General features: G+C 42.4%; 1 protein-coding gene across 3 annotated transcripts in view; it reads left to right on the top strand.

Moving 5' to 3' along the window:
* The window catches only part of tbc1d24 (TBC1 domain family, member 24), a 45055-nt gene that overhangs the window by 4549 nt on the left and 22824 nt on the right, over positions 1-17682 (top strand). For all 3 annotated transcript variants that reach the window (XM_068056671.1, XM_068056672.1, XM_068056673.1), the window contains one exon: positions 16264-17336. In XM_068056671.1, the coding sequence (XP_067912772.1) occupies positions 16375-17336 (962 nt within the window). In that variant the 5' untranslated portion in view covers positions 16264-16374. The remainder of the gene's footprint in view (positions 1-16263; positions 17337-17682) is intronic.

Below are 17682 nucleotides of genomic sequence, written 5' to 3'. Positions count from 1 at the left end.
ATTGTTGTAATAAAGGAAAAGCAGTAGCCAATTTTGCATACAGCAAGGTCCCAGAAACAGCAATGGGATAATGACCTGGTTAGCTATTTAATTGATGATGAAAGAGATAAATATTGGCCAGGACACCAGGGAGATAACTCCCCTGCTTTTCTTCAAAGTAGTGCCATCGGATCTTTTATGTTGACCTGAGAGGGCAGACGGAGCCTCAGTTTAACATCTCATCCGAAAGACAGCACCTCTGACAGTGCAGCACTGAATTGTCTGTCTTGATTTTTGTGCTCAAGCTCTGGTCTGGGACTTGAACCAGGAACCTTCTGACTCAGAGGCGAGGGTGCTACCAGCTGAGCCACAGCTGACACTTAATAACTAAAGTATTCAAAGAAAATTTAATTGCCCCTATGATGCTTCTCTCGTGTTGCTTGCAACAATGTTGGGGCGGCACAGTGGCGCAGTGGTTAGCACCGCAGCCTCACAGCTCCAGCGACCCGGGTTCAATTCCGGGTACTGCCTGTGTGGAGTTTGCAAGTTCTCCCTGTGTCTGCGTGGGTTTCCTCCGGGTGCTCCGGTTTCCTCCCACACGCCAAAAGACTTGCAGGTTGATAGGTAAATTGGCCATTAGAAATTGCCCCTAGTATACGTAGGTGGTAGGGAAATATAGGGATAGGTGGGGATGTGGTAGGAATATGGGATTAGTGTAGGATTAGTATAAATGGGTGGTTGATGGTCGGCACAGACACGGTGGGCCGAAGGGCCTGTTTCAGTGCTGTATCTCTAAACTAAAAAAAAATGTTCTAGAGATGCCAGGACAATTCTGGAGGGTTGGTATCCTTATTAGAAAGGTCTGTCTGCTCTAAATGAAGCCATAAATTTACAGTGCATCTGATTGCAGTATGTTTTATTTCTAGAGGGGTAGAATTGAAAAGTGGAGACGTTTTGCTAAACTTGTATCAATTTTTTTGATTTATCCATGGATAATGGATGTTGCTGGTAAGGCCAACATTTATTGTCCATCCCTAATTGCCCTTGAGAAGATGGTGGTGAGCTGCCTTCTTGACAGCTAGGCCATTTCCAAGGGCAATTAAGAGTCAACCACAATTCTGTGGGTCTGGAATCACACATAGACCAGACCAGGTAAACAGCAAATTTCCTCCACTAAAGGACATTAGTAAACCAGATGGGTTCTTAGGGCAATCCGGTAGATTTGTGGTCACCATTACTGAGACTAGCTTTTTATTCCAGATTTTATTTAATTAATTGACCAGTTTAGTTTCCCCAGCTGCCATTGGGAGATTTGAACTCGTGTCTCTGGACCATTAGTCCAGACCTGTTGATTACTAATAACATAGCCACTATGCTACTATACCCGACAGTTGGAACACTGTGTAGAGTTCTGGTTGTCATACACAGTGATGTAGAGGCACTGGAGAGGATGGAAAAATGATTTACAAGGATGATAGCAGAAATGTGAGGTTATACCTATCCGGAAGGATCAACAGGATGGGTCTCTTTTTCTATTGAAAAGAGATGGCTGGAGGGGCAATCTAATGGAGGTTTTTAAAATTCTGAATGGTTTTGATGGAGCAGACACACAGTGTGTTTCCATTAATTGGGGAAGAGCAAAACTAAAGGAACTTGCTACCACAGGAAGTGGTTGGGGTGAAATGGAAGCTACATGAGGGAGAAAGGAATAGAAATATATGCTGGTAGAGTTAGATGAGGAAGAATAGGAGGAGGTTTGAGTAGAGCATAAAGGCTGACATGGACTGGTCAGTTTCTGCAGTACGTTCTGTTTAATTCTATGTCAAAGCATAATAAAGATCTGTGCTTCATCTCCAGAAGGATTGGATTTGGCCCATTGCTCAAGGTCCCTCCTTTTTATCCCAGTCACGTGTGACCTGCATTGTAGGCACTCTGCTTGGTTAAACACATTTTTGATAAATGTGTGGGTGAAGGGGAAGTGTTCATACACTTATTCCGGTTCCTATTTATTTTAACCCAGAGACTTGTAGTATTGTGTGGATTGATACCCATGATGTTGAATTCCCCTTTTGAGATTGCATTTTCTCAGGGGGACGCAGTGTTGTTGCCGCTATATCATTGTGGAAGGATAATTCACCTTGATTCTCTTGTCCAAAATTTTACTCCATCAGGAAAGTGAGGCGTCTTCCTATGCATCAGTGTGCACCCCCCCCTCCTTTCCCCCCCCCCCACCCCAAAGGATACCTTGTAACTATTATTCAAGAAAGGTGAGAGAAAACAGAAAATTATATTTCTGTTGTCTTACATCTGTTGTGGAGTAGTTATTGGAATCTGAGGACAAAGTGTTTGAACATTGAGAGAAATTTGAGCTGATTGGAGAGAGCCAACATGGATTTGTAAAGGATGGATCGTGACTAAGGAACCTAGTTGAATTGTTTGAGGAAGTAACTAAAGCAGTAGACAGGGCATTGTCTAGGGATGTAGTTTAGATGGATTTCCATAAGGTATTTCAATAAGCTTCCACATAAGAGACTGTTAGCTATAATTAAAGCTCATGGAATTGAAGGTAATTTATTGCCCTGATTAGGCAGCAGAAGACGGGGAGTAGGGATAACGTTGGAGGGAAGTGGCTGGTGTCTCACAATGATCTGTACTGTGGTCTCAGCTATGCACTTCATTAATCACTTAGTTAAGGCAATAGAGAGCCATATATCCAAGTATTCTGATGACAAAGATTGGAGTAGTAAGTAGTGCAGACAGGAGCATAAAATTATAAAGAGACATTGATAGATTATGTGAGTGAGCAAAACTGTGGCAGATGAATTTCGGTGCAGGTTTTTTTTTAAGAGATACAGCACTGAAACAGGCCCTTCAGCCCACCGAGTCTGTGCCGACCACAACCACCCATTTCTACTAATCCTACATTTAACCCCATATTCCCTACCACATCCCCACTATTCTCCTACCACCTACCTACACTAGGGGCAATTTACAATGGCCGGTTTACCTATCAACCTGCAAGTCTTTGGCTGTGGGAGGAAACCGGAGCACCCTGCGGAAACCGGAAAGGATCATCATCTTCTTTGGCCCCCTTGTCTCGAGAGACAATGGGTAAGCACCTGGAGGTGGTCAGTGGTTTGTGGAGCAGCGCCTGGAGTGGCTATAAAGGCCAATTCTAGAGTGACAGACTCTTCCACAGGTGCTACAGATAAAATTGGTTGTCAGGGCTGTTACACAGTTGGCTCTCTCCTTGCGCTTCTGTCTTTTTTCCTGTCAACAGCTAAGTCTCTTCGACTCGCCACTCTTTAGCCCCACCTTTATGGCTGTCCGTCAGCTCTGGCGATCACTGGCAACTGACTCCCACGACTTGTGATCAATGTCACAGGACTTCATATCACGTTTGCAGACATCTTTAAAGCAGTGGGTCTGATACCAGTGACTAGCTCGCTGTACAATGTGTCCTTGGGGATCCTGCCATCTTCTATGCAGCTCACATGGCCAAGCCATCTCAAGTGCCGTTGGCTCAGTAAGGTGTGTATGCTGGGGATGTTGGCCGCCTCGAGGACTTCTGCGTTGGAGATATGGTCCTGCCACCAGATGCCAAGGATTCTCCGAAGACAGCAAAGATGGAATGAATTGAGACATCGCTCTTGGCTGACATACGTTGTCCAGGCCTCGCTGCCATAGAGCAAGGTACTGAGGATACAGGCTTGATATACTCGGACTTCTGTGTTCCGTGTCAGTGCACCATTTTCCCGTACTCTCTTGGCCAGTCTGGACATAGCAGCGGACACCTTTCCCATGCAGTTGTTGATTTCTGCATCGAGAGACAGGTTGCTGGTGATAGTTGAGCCTAGGTAGGTGAACTCTTGAACCACTTCCAGAGCGTGGTCGCCGATATTGATGGATGAAGCATTTCTGACGTCTTGTCCCATGATGTTTGTTTTCTTGGGGCTGACGGTTAGGCCAAACACGTTGCAGGCAGCCACAATTCTGTCTGAGTCTCTGCAGGCACTCTTCTGTGTGTGATGTTAAAGCAGCATCGTCAGCAAAGAGGAGTTCCCTGATGAGGGCCTTCCGTACTTTGGTCTTCGCTCTTAGACGGGCAAGGTTGAACAACCTGCCATCTGATCTTGTGTGGAGGAAAATTCCTTCTTCTGAAGACTTGAACGCATGTGAGAGCAGCAGGGAGAAGAAGATCCCAAACATTGTAGGTGCGAGAACACAGCCCTGTTTCACACCACTCAGGATAGGAAAGGGCTCTGATGAGGCACCGCTATGCTGAATTGTGCCTTTCATTTGTCATGGAATGAGGTGATGATACTTAGTAGCTTTGGTGGACATCCGATCTTTTCTAGTAGTCTGAAGAGACCACGTCTGCTGACGAGGTCAAAGGCTTTGGTGAGATCTATGAAAGCAACGTAGTGGGGCATCTGTTGTTCACAGCATTTCTCCTGTAGCTGGCGAAGGGAGAACAGCATGTCAATGGTGGATCTCTCTGCTGGAAAGCCACACTGTGCCTCAGGGTAGACATGCTCAGCCAGCTTCTGGAGCCTGTTTAAAACGACTCGAGCGAAGAGTTTCCCCACTATGCTGAGCAGGGAGATTCCACAGTAGTTGTTGCAGTCACCGCGGCCACCCTTGTTCTGATAGAGGGTGATGATATCGGCATCGCGCATGTCCTGTGGTACTGCTCCCTCATCCCAGCAAAGGCAAAGCAGGTTTGTGTGAGGTAATCCATTTTGGACCAAAAAAGGATAGATCCAAGCATTATTTAAATGGTGTGAGGCTGAGAGCTGTAGAGGACCAAAGAGATTTAGGGGTCCATGTGCACAGATCATTAAAATGTCGTAGTCAGGTACAAAAATATCAAAAAGACCAATGAATTGTTAGCCTTTATAACTGGAGGCCTAGAATATACAGAGGAGGAAGTTTTGCTACAGCGATACAAATCTCTGGATAAATCGCATCTGGAGTATTGTGCACAGTTCAGGAGAAGTGCAGTACAGATTAGCCAGAATGTTACAAAGAGTTAGATTATGAGGAGAAATTACTTAAAATAAGTTTGTATTCCATGGGCTATAGCAGGTTAAGGAGTTATTTGATTGGGGTTTTTAAGATTTTGAAAGGAATTGCTTAGATAGAGAAAAACTTTTTCTGCTGGAGTGGGGGAGTCCAGGATCAGTGGATATAACCTTAAAAGAGCCTGGAAAAAAGTTAGGAAACACTTCTTCATGCAAAGGGTGGTAGAAATGTGGAACACTACCTCAAAAAGAAGTAGATGCTAGCTCAATTGATCTTTTTAAATCTGAGATAAACTTTTCCTGGCCAAGGATATTACGAAAGAGGGAGTCATGGCAGTGGGATGGAGTAGGGATACAGACCATTGACAATCTCATTGAATGGTGGAGCAGGCTCGGCAGTAGGGAGGGGTCTGGGGCTGCATGGCCGACTCCTTTTCCTATTTCTTGGCTATGAACTGTGGACATCAGCCTGCATTGTATTCCTCTGTGGTGTAGTACACTGGTATACCAGTATACAGTGCTGTAAGGGCTGGGGATTGGGAGAGGATGGGTTAATAGAACAGCAGGCAGGACTCTATCAATTCTGCAGCACTTGGACCATACAAATAAAAACCATGTGTCAGGATTGCACAGCATAGATTCACCAGGGTGCTGCCTGGTGCACAGAAATAGAAATATTAAGAACATTTTGAAAAATTGGGGCTGTTTTGGTTGGAACAGAGGAGATTGACAGGTGTTTTGACAGCTATCTTTAAAATTAGGAATGGATGTCGCAGAGTAGATAGAAACAGACTGATTTCAGTGGTTGAGGTCACGAATGAGAGGATATAAATATAATAAATGCAAGAGATTTGGGACAGAGAGCAGGAGAAGCATTTTTTTCTACACAGTTTTGAGGCTGCAGAATGCATCACTGGATTTAATGATTAAAGCAGAGATCAGGATTTAGCAATATTTAAGATGAGGTTAGATAGATGATTGAAGGAAAATGGGATAAAGGGATATGAGAGCAGGCACATGGGATTAGGATACTGCTCGTGTGAAGGATAAACACCAACACAGGTTGAGGAGCCAAAATGGCCTGTTTTGTGTTTCATAATTTCTGTAGATATTTTATACTTGAAAATCAGATTTGTTGAACATTTGGACAACAGGCTGGGGCACTTTGAGGAAGCTTGAGCGCATACAACATGTAACAACATTTCTTTTCAAAGTAAGCATAAAATGATCAGATAACAGAAGTAGCACTGTTAACTGTACATGTGCTCCAGGTTGCACTATATGCACTTGTTGCATAAAGTTAGCATTCTGTATTAACAGATATTCTCTGCACCCTCTCCTCACAGCTCAAATCCCTGCATTCCAGCTTCTCACTCTTTGAGGTCTCAGGTCTGCCTTGAATTAAAATTAGCAATGATAATCAACTGTGACTGCGACTAAATATAATCCCAACATCAACAACTGGCTTAATAGTATAAATATTATTTGCAGGTAGAAGTATCACTTTTGGCCCCAGCAATTTGTTCAAATCCATAAAGCTGATGGCCACCCTAACATCTGATCCTATGCATTGCCATAATTAGTGTTTTGAAAATGTAAAATAATGCAAAATTGTGCTTCAGTTTTTTCTTCTTCTCGTACTGCAGTATCCGCACTGTGAACTAACCATAGGATATGTCAAATGCTTCTAAAAACAGCTGCCATTCTTGCAGTGTAATCATATTTTCCTGGGAAGATGAATGTAATTTACTAGCAATGTGCACAGGATTTGTTCTGCATTCCTTTCTGACATTAATTCCTGGCAATACACCAGGAAGGAATCAGCCAATGATCTTGCTAAGTAACTTAATTAGACCTAGCTATCCTTAGCTGAGCTGCCATTTATGCTTGTACTGTATATATACATGGGTTCCAATTGCCATTCTTTATGTCTAATACCTATGTTTAATATACAGCCTGAATTATCCAGAGAGAATACACTGTTGACTTTTGTGTGTTAAAAGCATCATATTGCATTGTAATTGGTTTTATGAGTTAGATTAGTCACATGCGAGGTTGTAGTACAACCAATTTATCCAAGGTCAGAACCTCCATATGATGCAGTCAGGTATTTGCACTATGACCCAATGAGCAAGTAATGCTGTATTGCAGCAACCTAACTGTTTGTGGCTTGTTCATAAACAATAACAATCTATCAGAATTTACCAGTGAAGATCAGCATTGGAAATGTGCAATTGAGTTTTTAAGCTACGGATGTGTTTTGATGCAGTGGTGCTGATCGGTACCTAATCTCAATACTGGAATCGTGGTGTATCCTTCAAAAATATAGTTTTCCAGTTAAGTGAAATAATGTTTGGCAGCAAGATTGCAGCTAGAAAGCCATTTGGGCTTTAGCCTAGGCTTAAGAAAGTGGGGGGAAAAAACTCAAATGCTAGAGGCACTCAGCACATCTGCCAATGTCTGTGGAGGCAGCAGACAAAGTTAATGTTTTGGGTGAGGAACCTTCAGAACTGAAAAATGAGACTGACATATTCTGGTCAAAAAAAGCAACGGAGAACACACAGAAGAACCTTAGGTGTAATAATCTAACATTGTCTCAGTCAAAGCAGCATGGCGTAAAGGCTGACACCAAAGGGTGATGATGATAGGAGGTGTCAGAGTGGGAGCCAGCTGCCAGTGGAGTCTCATGAAGTGAATGTTGAGGTGACTGCTTGTAATTTTTATCAATAACTTCCAGGATGGAATATTGTACAAAGTGTTTGCAGCTGACACCATTGTTTCCATTTCCCTAGGCCTCCCATTCCTTGGCTATTTACACACCCCTTTGTTTCTTTAATGTCTTAATACTCCTGTTTATTACTTGACTGCAACAATCTGTTAGATCATTTCACTTATTATTCTGACACTTGCTCACACATCATCACCCATTGCTGTCAGCCTTCGGCCACGTTGTCTTTGCTAGTTACATACCGTCTTTACAGTTGATGATCTGGATTAGCTTCACCCTGCCTTTATCAACATAGTTAGTGGGGAAGCCCTTGAGTAATTTTCTAATAAATCTCTAAAACTAATCCTCCTTTCCTCCTATGCACTTCTAAGAATTTGAACCCATCATTCAGATGTGAATAGGAAAGTTTTTTTTTATCTGTTATATTTGTCAATTTAGTTAACTGGTTTTGTCATGCATAGAGACGGTAATTCCCTTCAATCAAAGTCGAACAGTGATTAAGAATAGCACAGAAAGGAAAAACTAGAACTATTTACAGCTTTAGAGGAATGAACCATGTTTGCTTATTCTAAAGACCAATGTGCTGAGAGGCTGAAATTATCACAGTTAAAGATTTTGCAGTTTTTCCAGACCATAAATTCATTGTTATGCCTGAAAAATCCTGAACTGGAGGAACTTGTGTCTCAACCAAAGTTTGCAGCAAAGTTTTGTGCAAGAAATATGAAAGCTTTTGTTTTGTGCTGTTTGTTGGGACAGACCTGATGCACCAAGATATGGACTGCATGTTAACACTATGGCTTGGACCTATGGTTCCCAAAGCTCACCCACCGCTGAGGTTTTCCTTGCCTCATGTCTGGGTTTGTTGATTCAGATTTCTTTTGGGCCTCCTTATCTCGAGAGACAATGGATACGCGCCTGGAGGTGGTCAGTGGTTTGTGAAGCAGCGCCTGGAGTGGCTATAAAGGCCAATTCTAGAGTGACAGGCTCTTCCACAGGTGCTGCAGAGAAATAGGATGATGTAAGAGTCAATTCTGTTAACAGAATTACCATTAGCGGTTCAACTGCAGAGTTGTCGGGGCTGTTGCACAGTTGGCTCTCCCCTTGCGCCTCTGTCTTTTTTCCTGCCAACTACTAAGTCTCTTCGACTCGCCACATTTTAGCCCTGTCTTTATGGCTGCCCGCCAGCTCTGGCGAATGCTGGCAACTGACTCCCACGACTTGTGATCAATGTCACAGGATTTCATGTCGTGTTTGCAGACGTCTTTAAAGCGGAGACGTGGACGGCCGGTGGGTCTGATACCAGTGGCGAGCTCGCTGTAAAATGTGTCTTTGGGGATCCTGCCATCTTCCATGCGGCTCACATGGCCAAGCCATCTCAAGCGCCGCTGACTCAGTAGTGTGTACAAGCTGGGGATGTTGGCCGCCTCGAGGACTTCTGTGTTGGAGATACGGTCCTGCCACCTGATGCCAAGTATTCTCCGGAGGCAGCGAAGATGGAATGAATTGAGACGTCGCTCTTGGCTGACATATGTTGTCCAGGCCTCGCTGCCATAGAGCAAGGTACTGAGGACACAGGCCTGATACACTCGGACTTCCATGATAATCAACAACTTCATTATCATTGTATCATGCGATTACCAGGATGATGGTAGGCAAACTAGATGAACCTTGATTATTTGTCATATAAAAATTCCTGTGTTCCCCAGGTAGTGAGTTCCCTACCTTGGACAGGTTGTTGAGGTGATGAGGAAAGGCATGTTGCATTCTGTACCAAAAGAAGGAAAATTGCAGTGTGAGTAAACTGGGCTACTTCACACTACCTTATAGCTCATACAGGTCTGGAACAGGTTGCTTGCCTATTCCTATCTTGACAGCAAGAGCAGCAGTTGAACTGCTAATGGTAATTCTGTTAACAGAATTGACTCTTACATCATCCTATTTATTTGCAGCTATCATCTTCCTGCACTTTTAACTCGCATTTTGTGAATTTAACATTTGGATAGATTCACCTCATCTTTTTGGCATTTAAGAGTATTGCTCTCATTTTTGCCTAAAGTTGTATTCCGCTTGTCTCGGGAAGTAATGGCGCTGAGATTCTACCTTTGTTACAAGGATTTCCATTTTTTTTGGTATTAAAACTTGGGATTCTATATTTTTTAAAACTGCAAAGGATTTCGGTGGACGTTGAGACATCTAGAGATAGTTGAACTGGTAAACAAGGACTGGAAAGCAGGTAATTTCAAAGAAACCAGCAGGGGGTTTGACCTAAGAGCTACCCTCTGTTGTGAAGAGAGAGAATTTATGACTTGACATGTGACTTGTTTCTGGAAGGTTTTGGTTTCAGTTTTGAACTTTAAAAAGCCAGTAGGTTCAAACAAAAGCTGGCAATTGGAACTTGATTTCGACCTGCCTGGAGATCAGAAGAAGATCCAGAAAAGTATTACCTCTATGTAAAGAACCCTTGCTCTTGAAAAACTAAAGCTTGTATGAAATGGTACTGTTGCCTCCTGCATTTTTGAAGAAACCCTGAATTTGCAGAAATCTTGCATCTTTTAAAGGAGGATTTTTGCATGGAATGTGAGAACTGACACCTGTTGCTACACCCCTGATGGAAGACCTATGTGAAGCCTTCTACAGTTGAAATTCTTTGAACACCTACCCATTACAGACTGTTCATCAACCTCGCCAGGAAAGACTTCGAGTGGTATTCAACTATTTGTCTTTGGGTCACCTCACTGAACCAAGAATTTCCTTCCAGATCATGGCAGTCGAAGTTTTTTTTTTATTCCTATGAAAAAGCTACAAAGAAAAATCCTTTTTTCCCTGGTTTAACTGGTTTTTGGATGTATGCGTGTGCATGAGGGCTAGGGAAGCAATAAGGAGCTTTAATATCAATTTGTATATAGGTTTGTTTCATTATTGGTGAAGACTTGGTTTTATAATAAACAGTTAATTTTGTTATTGATTAAAGGAACCTGGTCGCTGTGCTTTATTCTGGGGACTAATAGAGTATCTGGCTGTTTCTGGTAAGTGGGAACATTTATTGGTATGCTGTGACCTGTGGAGAAGTGGGACTGAATTAACAGTGCACTCCTCCCACCTTGGTCATAACATCTGGCATTTGTTGTTTTGGTTACAGGCTTTACTCTTTTGCATCTGGGATGACTTGGCAGCAAATACTTATTGAAATCCTGCATCAAACAACAATTGTTTGAATGAGTTTCCTCATTCATTTGCCTTTCAGGAGCTTTCAGAAAAATGTTTGACTAAAATAGATGTAGAATAGTTAAAGCATTAAGTGCCGTTCTGTGATTTTTAAAAAGCAGCTAGTTGAGGGTGGCATGCTTTCACCGAGCAGTCTGACAGTTCAAACTGATGAGTGCTTTGTCATGGCTTTGTTAGAAGCTGAGCTCAATGTTTAGATCATCTATTCCAGCACCATCATCCACCACCAGCATATCGTGGCTACATTGTGTACCATCTACAAGATACAGTGCAGCCGACGAGCAGCTGTTAACATTATGACTGAATTTTAATTTTTAAAATGCTCTTCACTTCCAGATTTCAACCTCCAGCTAAGAGAATAGCTTCCCTCATGGTGACAATGTTTTAATGGACCATATCTTGTGGTACCCTTTTAGAAAAAGAGAAACCCTGGTAGAGGCCTTTAAGATGAACTTGTTGGACAGAGTAGATGAATGTTTCCACTTGCGGGAGAATCTAAAGCTAGGGACATAAAGACAAGATAATTACTAACAAATCCAATAGAAAAAAGAGATATTTCTTTACCCATTGGTTAGAATGTGAACCTCGCTACCATAGGAAGGTGTTGAGGCAAATAACTTAGATGCTTTCAAAAGGAAACTAGACAAGTGCCGGAGAGAAAAGGGGCTGGAAAGGCTGAGATGAGGTGAATCCAATGGGAGGAAACCCATGTGGAGAATAAACACCAGCACAGACTAGTTGGGCCGAATGACCTGTTTCTGTGCTGTACAATTTATATAAAGTCACTATTACAGCAGCACCTCCCAAACCCTCAACCTCCACCACCCAGAAGGGCAAGGGCAGCAGGTGCACAGAAACACTATTGCCTCCAAGTCTCTCATTATCCTGACTTGAACATACATTGCCATTCCTTCATCATCACTTGGTTAAAATCCTGGAACTCCTTTCTAACAGCACCTTGGGAGTACTTTCACCACATGCACTGCAGCAGTTCAAGAAGGCGATCCACCACCACCTTCTCAAAGGCAATTAGGGAGGGGCAATAAATGCTGGCCTTGTCAGTGACACCCACAACCCAAGAGCTTTTTCCATAAAATTATTTACATTGTACTTGGTATTGTGTTTCTTGTTCTACAATCCACAAAGATTGCTGAAAATTCTAAATTAGATATGCATTCCATTGTATAGCTTTCAAAACACAACTTTGTTAGCATTCTTTCTTTATGTCTCAGTAGGGTTGACCTACCTGAGCTTTCTGTAGAAGAGGTACAGCATGTCCTATTGAATTGGCTCATAGCCTGTTGAGCTTGGAGCTGCAGAATATCAGTTGTGGTGTATAATGTGCCAAATATACAACATGTACTCATCAAACTCCCATATATAGTTTCAGAATGAGGAAAGCATTGAACAAAAACACTGACAGAGTCATTCCAGACACCATAGACTCTGCTAAAGTGCAAACTTTTGTTATTTACTATTCTGATTTTTATTTTGTACATTCTTTCTGTTCTCTCCTCAAAACTTCCTTTAATTAAATTCAAACTTATTTTCTTCCATCATCATTGAGGCTGTACTGGTGACTGCTTCCATGTGGTCCTAGTGTCCAGTGCATAACTGATCATGATTAGCATGCATGGTCTGCTATCTTATCCATCAGCAACCTATTTTATAGTCCCTTTTGTTAAGCAGCTTAGATGTCTCATCACTTCAATGCATTTTTTTATAAAAATGGGTGGAAAGCACAACAGATAGAGGAGAGTTCAGAAGGTTATTGTAGGGCTGGAGTAGGTTAGAGACAGGTATGATTGAGGTCACGATAGGATTTAAACATAATTTAAAATTTAAGGTTGAGGCCTGGGCAACAGTGTAGGCCAATAATGAAAGTAGTGATGCACGAATAGGGTTTGGTATGGGGTAGGATGTAAAGTTTTGGATGAGCTGAAGTTCACAGAGGGTAGAGTTTCGGATCTGTGAACTTAACTGTGGAACTGGCAAGTGAACAAAAGTGGTCTTGTGTTACCCCAATGCTTAGTGTAAAAACAGATGGGTGCATCAGCGCTCATGCTGCAGTTTTTGAGCTTACTGTGTTTTCAGATTAAAATAACCATATTACTGACATGTGCTCTATGGCATTTCAAGCATTTAATACAATATAGCGTTTACCTTGTAAAATGAAGTTTTGTGGCCTAGTTGTTGGGTATTTCACATTTCAGCCAAGGGGTTCCTATTCATATTTCATTACCAATGATCGTTCTTACACAAGTAATCCCATTGTGTGTAAAAGGGCTCCAGGCCACTCAGCTGCGAAGCAAATACTGCCATTGCTTGCAAGTTAACAGGAGTTTTGCATGATTGACTCCTTTCCACAAGAAATACACGCTCCTGGCCTCGTGTAAGTGAAAGAATGGGCACACCATTACAGGCAGCCTTTGATTAAGGTCTGCCTGTGGGAAACTGACATTTTATAGAATTGTTTCTAAAGTGGTTCCATAATGTGAGCCTGCCAAAGTACTGGAGTGTGGGTTTCAGAGTGCACACAAAGAGGGAGCCACTGCTTCTACAAAGTTTCTTCCAAATGGTAATCACAGTGACATTTTTGTCCATGGACTTCCTCCAATGTCAGAAGAATATTTTTTTTATCAGACAACAATCCAAAGGCTGCCCTGTGTGGTTAGGTTGAAAGTTTCACTTAATCAGGACCTCACACCATGCAGTTGTTGAAAATGCGTGGTTGCTATTGCTGTGTTGTCTCTGTTCGCATGGGGAAGGACAGCTTGAGGGGAGTCTCTGAGGTGCCAGTCATAGCACCACACTGAGGCTTAAGCAGAAGCACTGGATTGCAGCATTAAGACCAAATGATACTATCTGAAAACCTCTCATTAAAGTTGGACTAGTTAGTACTTAGAACTACACTGGGGTTCAGTATTCTGGGGGTGTGGAGTGGACTGAGCCAGGGTTCCTGCTGAGTTGCAGAACCTGAAAACTGTGCACGAATGAACATTGGGTGGTCACAAATTTGAGATGGGACTGATGCCCACCCCAATCAACCTGCCAACGCTTAATGTTTGGCACTAGAGGCCCGAGTACCAGTGGGTGTTCCTGAATGGAACTTAGTACGGGATAACATCCTCGACAGAGATGGGAGACACTTGTTGTTTGAAAGGACATGGTTACCAAATCTTTTTCCAAGACCATTCATTGCTGGTGTTTAGTAAATGGAGTGGCACAGTGAAGGCTTGTACCTGCTGCTAAAAATGTAAGAGCAAACCTATTGGAGAAGGACTCCAGGTGCATGCAATAAAAGCTGCTTCCATTCAACTTTGCATTTTGAACACATAATGTTTGATTTTGGATCACAAGGTCATATAGAAATTATGAGCTTGAAGTTTAAACTCCATGAATCTCCAGTCGTAGAGGTGCAAAAGGGATGGGTTCAGGTGACTGCTTTTAAAAGTATCACAAATTGAAATACCTTTGCTACTTGGAGATGTGTTATCACCGTCTTTGGCGGTGTGACCTGGAGGTTAATGAGCTTAATGTTTAACACCAGTTTGTTTATACTGCAATGAAAGTAATTGTCTGAAATAAAGATCTCCGGATAATGACAGTTGTTCCAGCTTGTGCAATTTGTACACACTGTGTGTTGACCCTTAAACACTCACAGAATGATGTAACTTCATCAACACTCACAACTTGAAACATAACTCTGAAGCAGCAGCACCATTGCTGCCTTTGTTTTAACAGTACTTAAAACCACACAGGGACATTTTGGGTAAAATAGGACAATTGGGATCCTGCCAAAAGTTTATCTGATTTATGCTGGGCAATAAGGAGCTTTTTGAAATGCAGTGTATTGATTGATCAAATTGTTTCCAATAATTCAGAGCATTAAAGAGCCATCTGGCAAAAAGAAACTTTAACGGCAAAGTATTTAAGGAGAAAATAGTGTTTGCACCATAAATTTACCTGCACCTTCATTCAGTTGTCATTTGTATCACTGGGAAAGTGACTTTCTACATCTCAATGTCACACTCTGTTGAGATGGAATGCCTGCTGTGAAAATGGGATCTTGTATCACCTTAGGATGTTCCAAAGTGTGTTGCAACCAGTGGATTAATTTTAATGTGTTACTTTGGCAAACATGGCAGCCAATTTGAGACTGGCAAGGTCCCACTAACAGCAAATAAATGTATATCCAGATAACCTGTTAATTATGATATTGGAAGAAGGAATGTTGGTCGAGACAACAGGAGAAGTTCCAGCTCTTCAGAATAATGCCATGACAAAAAGAAAGAGTTGCATTTGTATAGCGCCTTTCACGACCACAAGATATCTCAAAGCCCTTTACAGCCAATGAAGTACTTTTCTTGACGTGTAGTCACTGCTGAAATGCAGGAAACGCAGCAGCCAGTATGCGCACAGTAAGCTCCCACAAACAGCAATGTGATAATGACCAGATAATCTGTTTTGTGATGTTGATTGAGGGAATAAATATTGTGGGATGTTTTACACCCACCTGAGCGGGAAGATGGGGTCTCCATTTAATGTTTCACCTTGAGGTGAAAGGCGCTATATAAATACAAGTTCTTTTGTTTTCCTTGTGTAGGGTATACCTATGTACTGTGTATTTCAGTCACCTTGCCTTTAAAAGGACATTAACAGGTCAGGCAGAAGGCAGAAACGTGACGGTTCCGGAACACCAGTCATTATCAAATGTAGAGTAGCGTATAAATATAGGAAAGACCACAGTGTAAGGTTCCCCCACCAAGCTGGACTGAGGGGCTGGAACCATGGGAAGCCCCTCGAACTGTATCGTTAATATTCTCAATTGCTGTAAATGTAAAACTGTAATTGACATGACAATTGTGAAACGGAAGGGTTGGGAAGAAACTCATGACAGTATTGAAGGAAACTGATCTCCCTTGCAATGTTTGTATTTTTTGGTACTGTTTGGAAACTGTTTGGCAATGTAATTTTTACAGATTTTTATGAATAAAGTATATTTTGGAAATTAAAAAAAAAAAAAATATAGGAAAGAGTAAAGTTTATTTGGTACATGTACAGTTTCCTGCTGCTCTGGTTAAAGTCCTGCATGTTACTTGCCTCCAACTACTGTCCATGTCCTAATCCTTTTATACCTTTTTTGTTTTCCTCTTGAATTGGGAATACTGACTCCTATTTGAGTATTCAATCCATATTCCTGCAGTCAGTGATTAGTCCTGTGTTCAATCATATGCGCATCCTTATAGATGCTTAAAGCTGTAATGGGTGTAAAATGCTAATTTGTGATTTTTCTTTGTCCAACAGTAAAAACATGGGTGACCCTTGAAGATCGAATTCCGTCCTCCTTCCCCCTACCCCCTGCCTACCCCCTCCCACTCTCAAGTACTGAAACAGAAGAATCGGTGAACTCCAACTATGTCTGACATGCAGTGTGGCCAGTTCGTGGACTGGGATAAGATGACTGACTTGGGGAAGGACAGTCCTGTGGTCCCATCTTACATAGATGGCAACTTGCTAAAGCAGTACGCCAGACAAGGTTACTGGGCAAAGAGCCACTCTCTAAGAGGAAAGATCTACGAGCAAATCATCAAAGCAGTCTCCTGCAGAACCGTGACTCCTGATGCTGAAGTGTACAAGGATATTGTTGGAAAAATCACTGGGAAAAGGAGTGCCTCCACATTATCGTTGCCAGAATTTGTGGATGGCAGTGCTGTGCCAAGCTATTGTCTGAACGCAGATGGAATTGTTGCGGTTAGGAAGATCGTGGTGTGTATTTCCAACCAGTTTCCGGACATCTCTTTCTGTCCAGTGCTGCCGGCTATTGTGGCGCTGCTCCTGCACTACAGCGCAGATGAAGCAGACTGTTTCGAGAAGGTGTGCCGGCTCTTGGCCTGCAATGACCGTACAAAGCATTTCATAGACCAAACCTTCCTGGCCTACGAGGCTTCCTGCATGACCTTCGGTGATCTAGCCAACAAATATTGCCAAGGTGCTCACAAGCTGATAGTGAGTGCTTCAGAGGACGTGCTGGAGGTTTACTCCGATTGGCTACGGTGGATGTTTGGAGACCTGCCCTTTAATTACGCAGCCCGCGTGTTGGATATCTTCTTTGTTGAAGGGTTTAAGGTACTGTACAGGGTAGCACTGGCTCTCCTCAAGTTCTTCCGAAAAATTAGAACCGGACAGTCCGAAAAATCTGCCGACATTCGAACTGATATCCAGAACTTTGTCCAAGGCATTGCTGAGCACATCCCTATTGAGAAGCTGTTGGACAAGGCGTTTTCTATCCGCTTGTTCTCCAGGAAGGAGATCCGTTTGCTCCGAGATGCCAATGAGAAAGCACTGAAGCAAAAAGGCATCACAATAAATCAAAAGAGGTATTTACTCCAGCTTATTCCAGCACAAAATTATTTTCAACCTGGAATCTACTTTAAGATCAAAACAGGCATTCCGATGCGTAGCTTTCTGCTTAAATGTTTTCTCCCCAATACCTTTTAAACAGACTTTTCTATCAGTTGATTTTGATTTAAGGGGAGCTGTAAGGGAATACTATCCTTTATTCATAGCCATTTACTGAAGACTTGACAAATCATTCAAAACCATAATCTTAGAGATTTTGCATGAAGCTACATAGCTGTGAAAATTTAAGGCACTCTGCAGAGGAACTAATGCAACTGCACCCTCAAGGTTGTACAATTACATCAGTTTTCAATTCCTGCCTCA

Source organism: Heterodontus francisci, chromosome 24 (assembly GCF_036365525.1).
Source record: "Heterodontus francisci isolate sHetFra1 chromosome 24, sHetFra1.hap1, whole genome shotgun sequence".
NCBI lineage: Eukaryota > Metazoa > Chordata > Chondrichthyes > Heterodontiformes > Heterodontidae > Heterodontus > Heterodontus francisci.
This window is presented reverse-complemented; position numbering and strand designations above follow the sequence as displayed.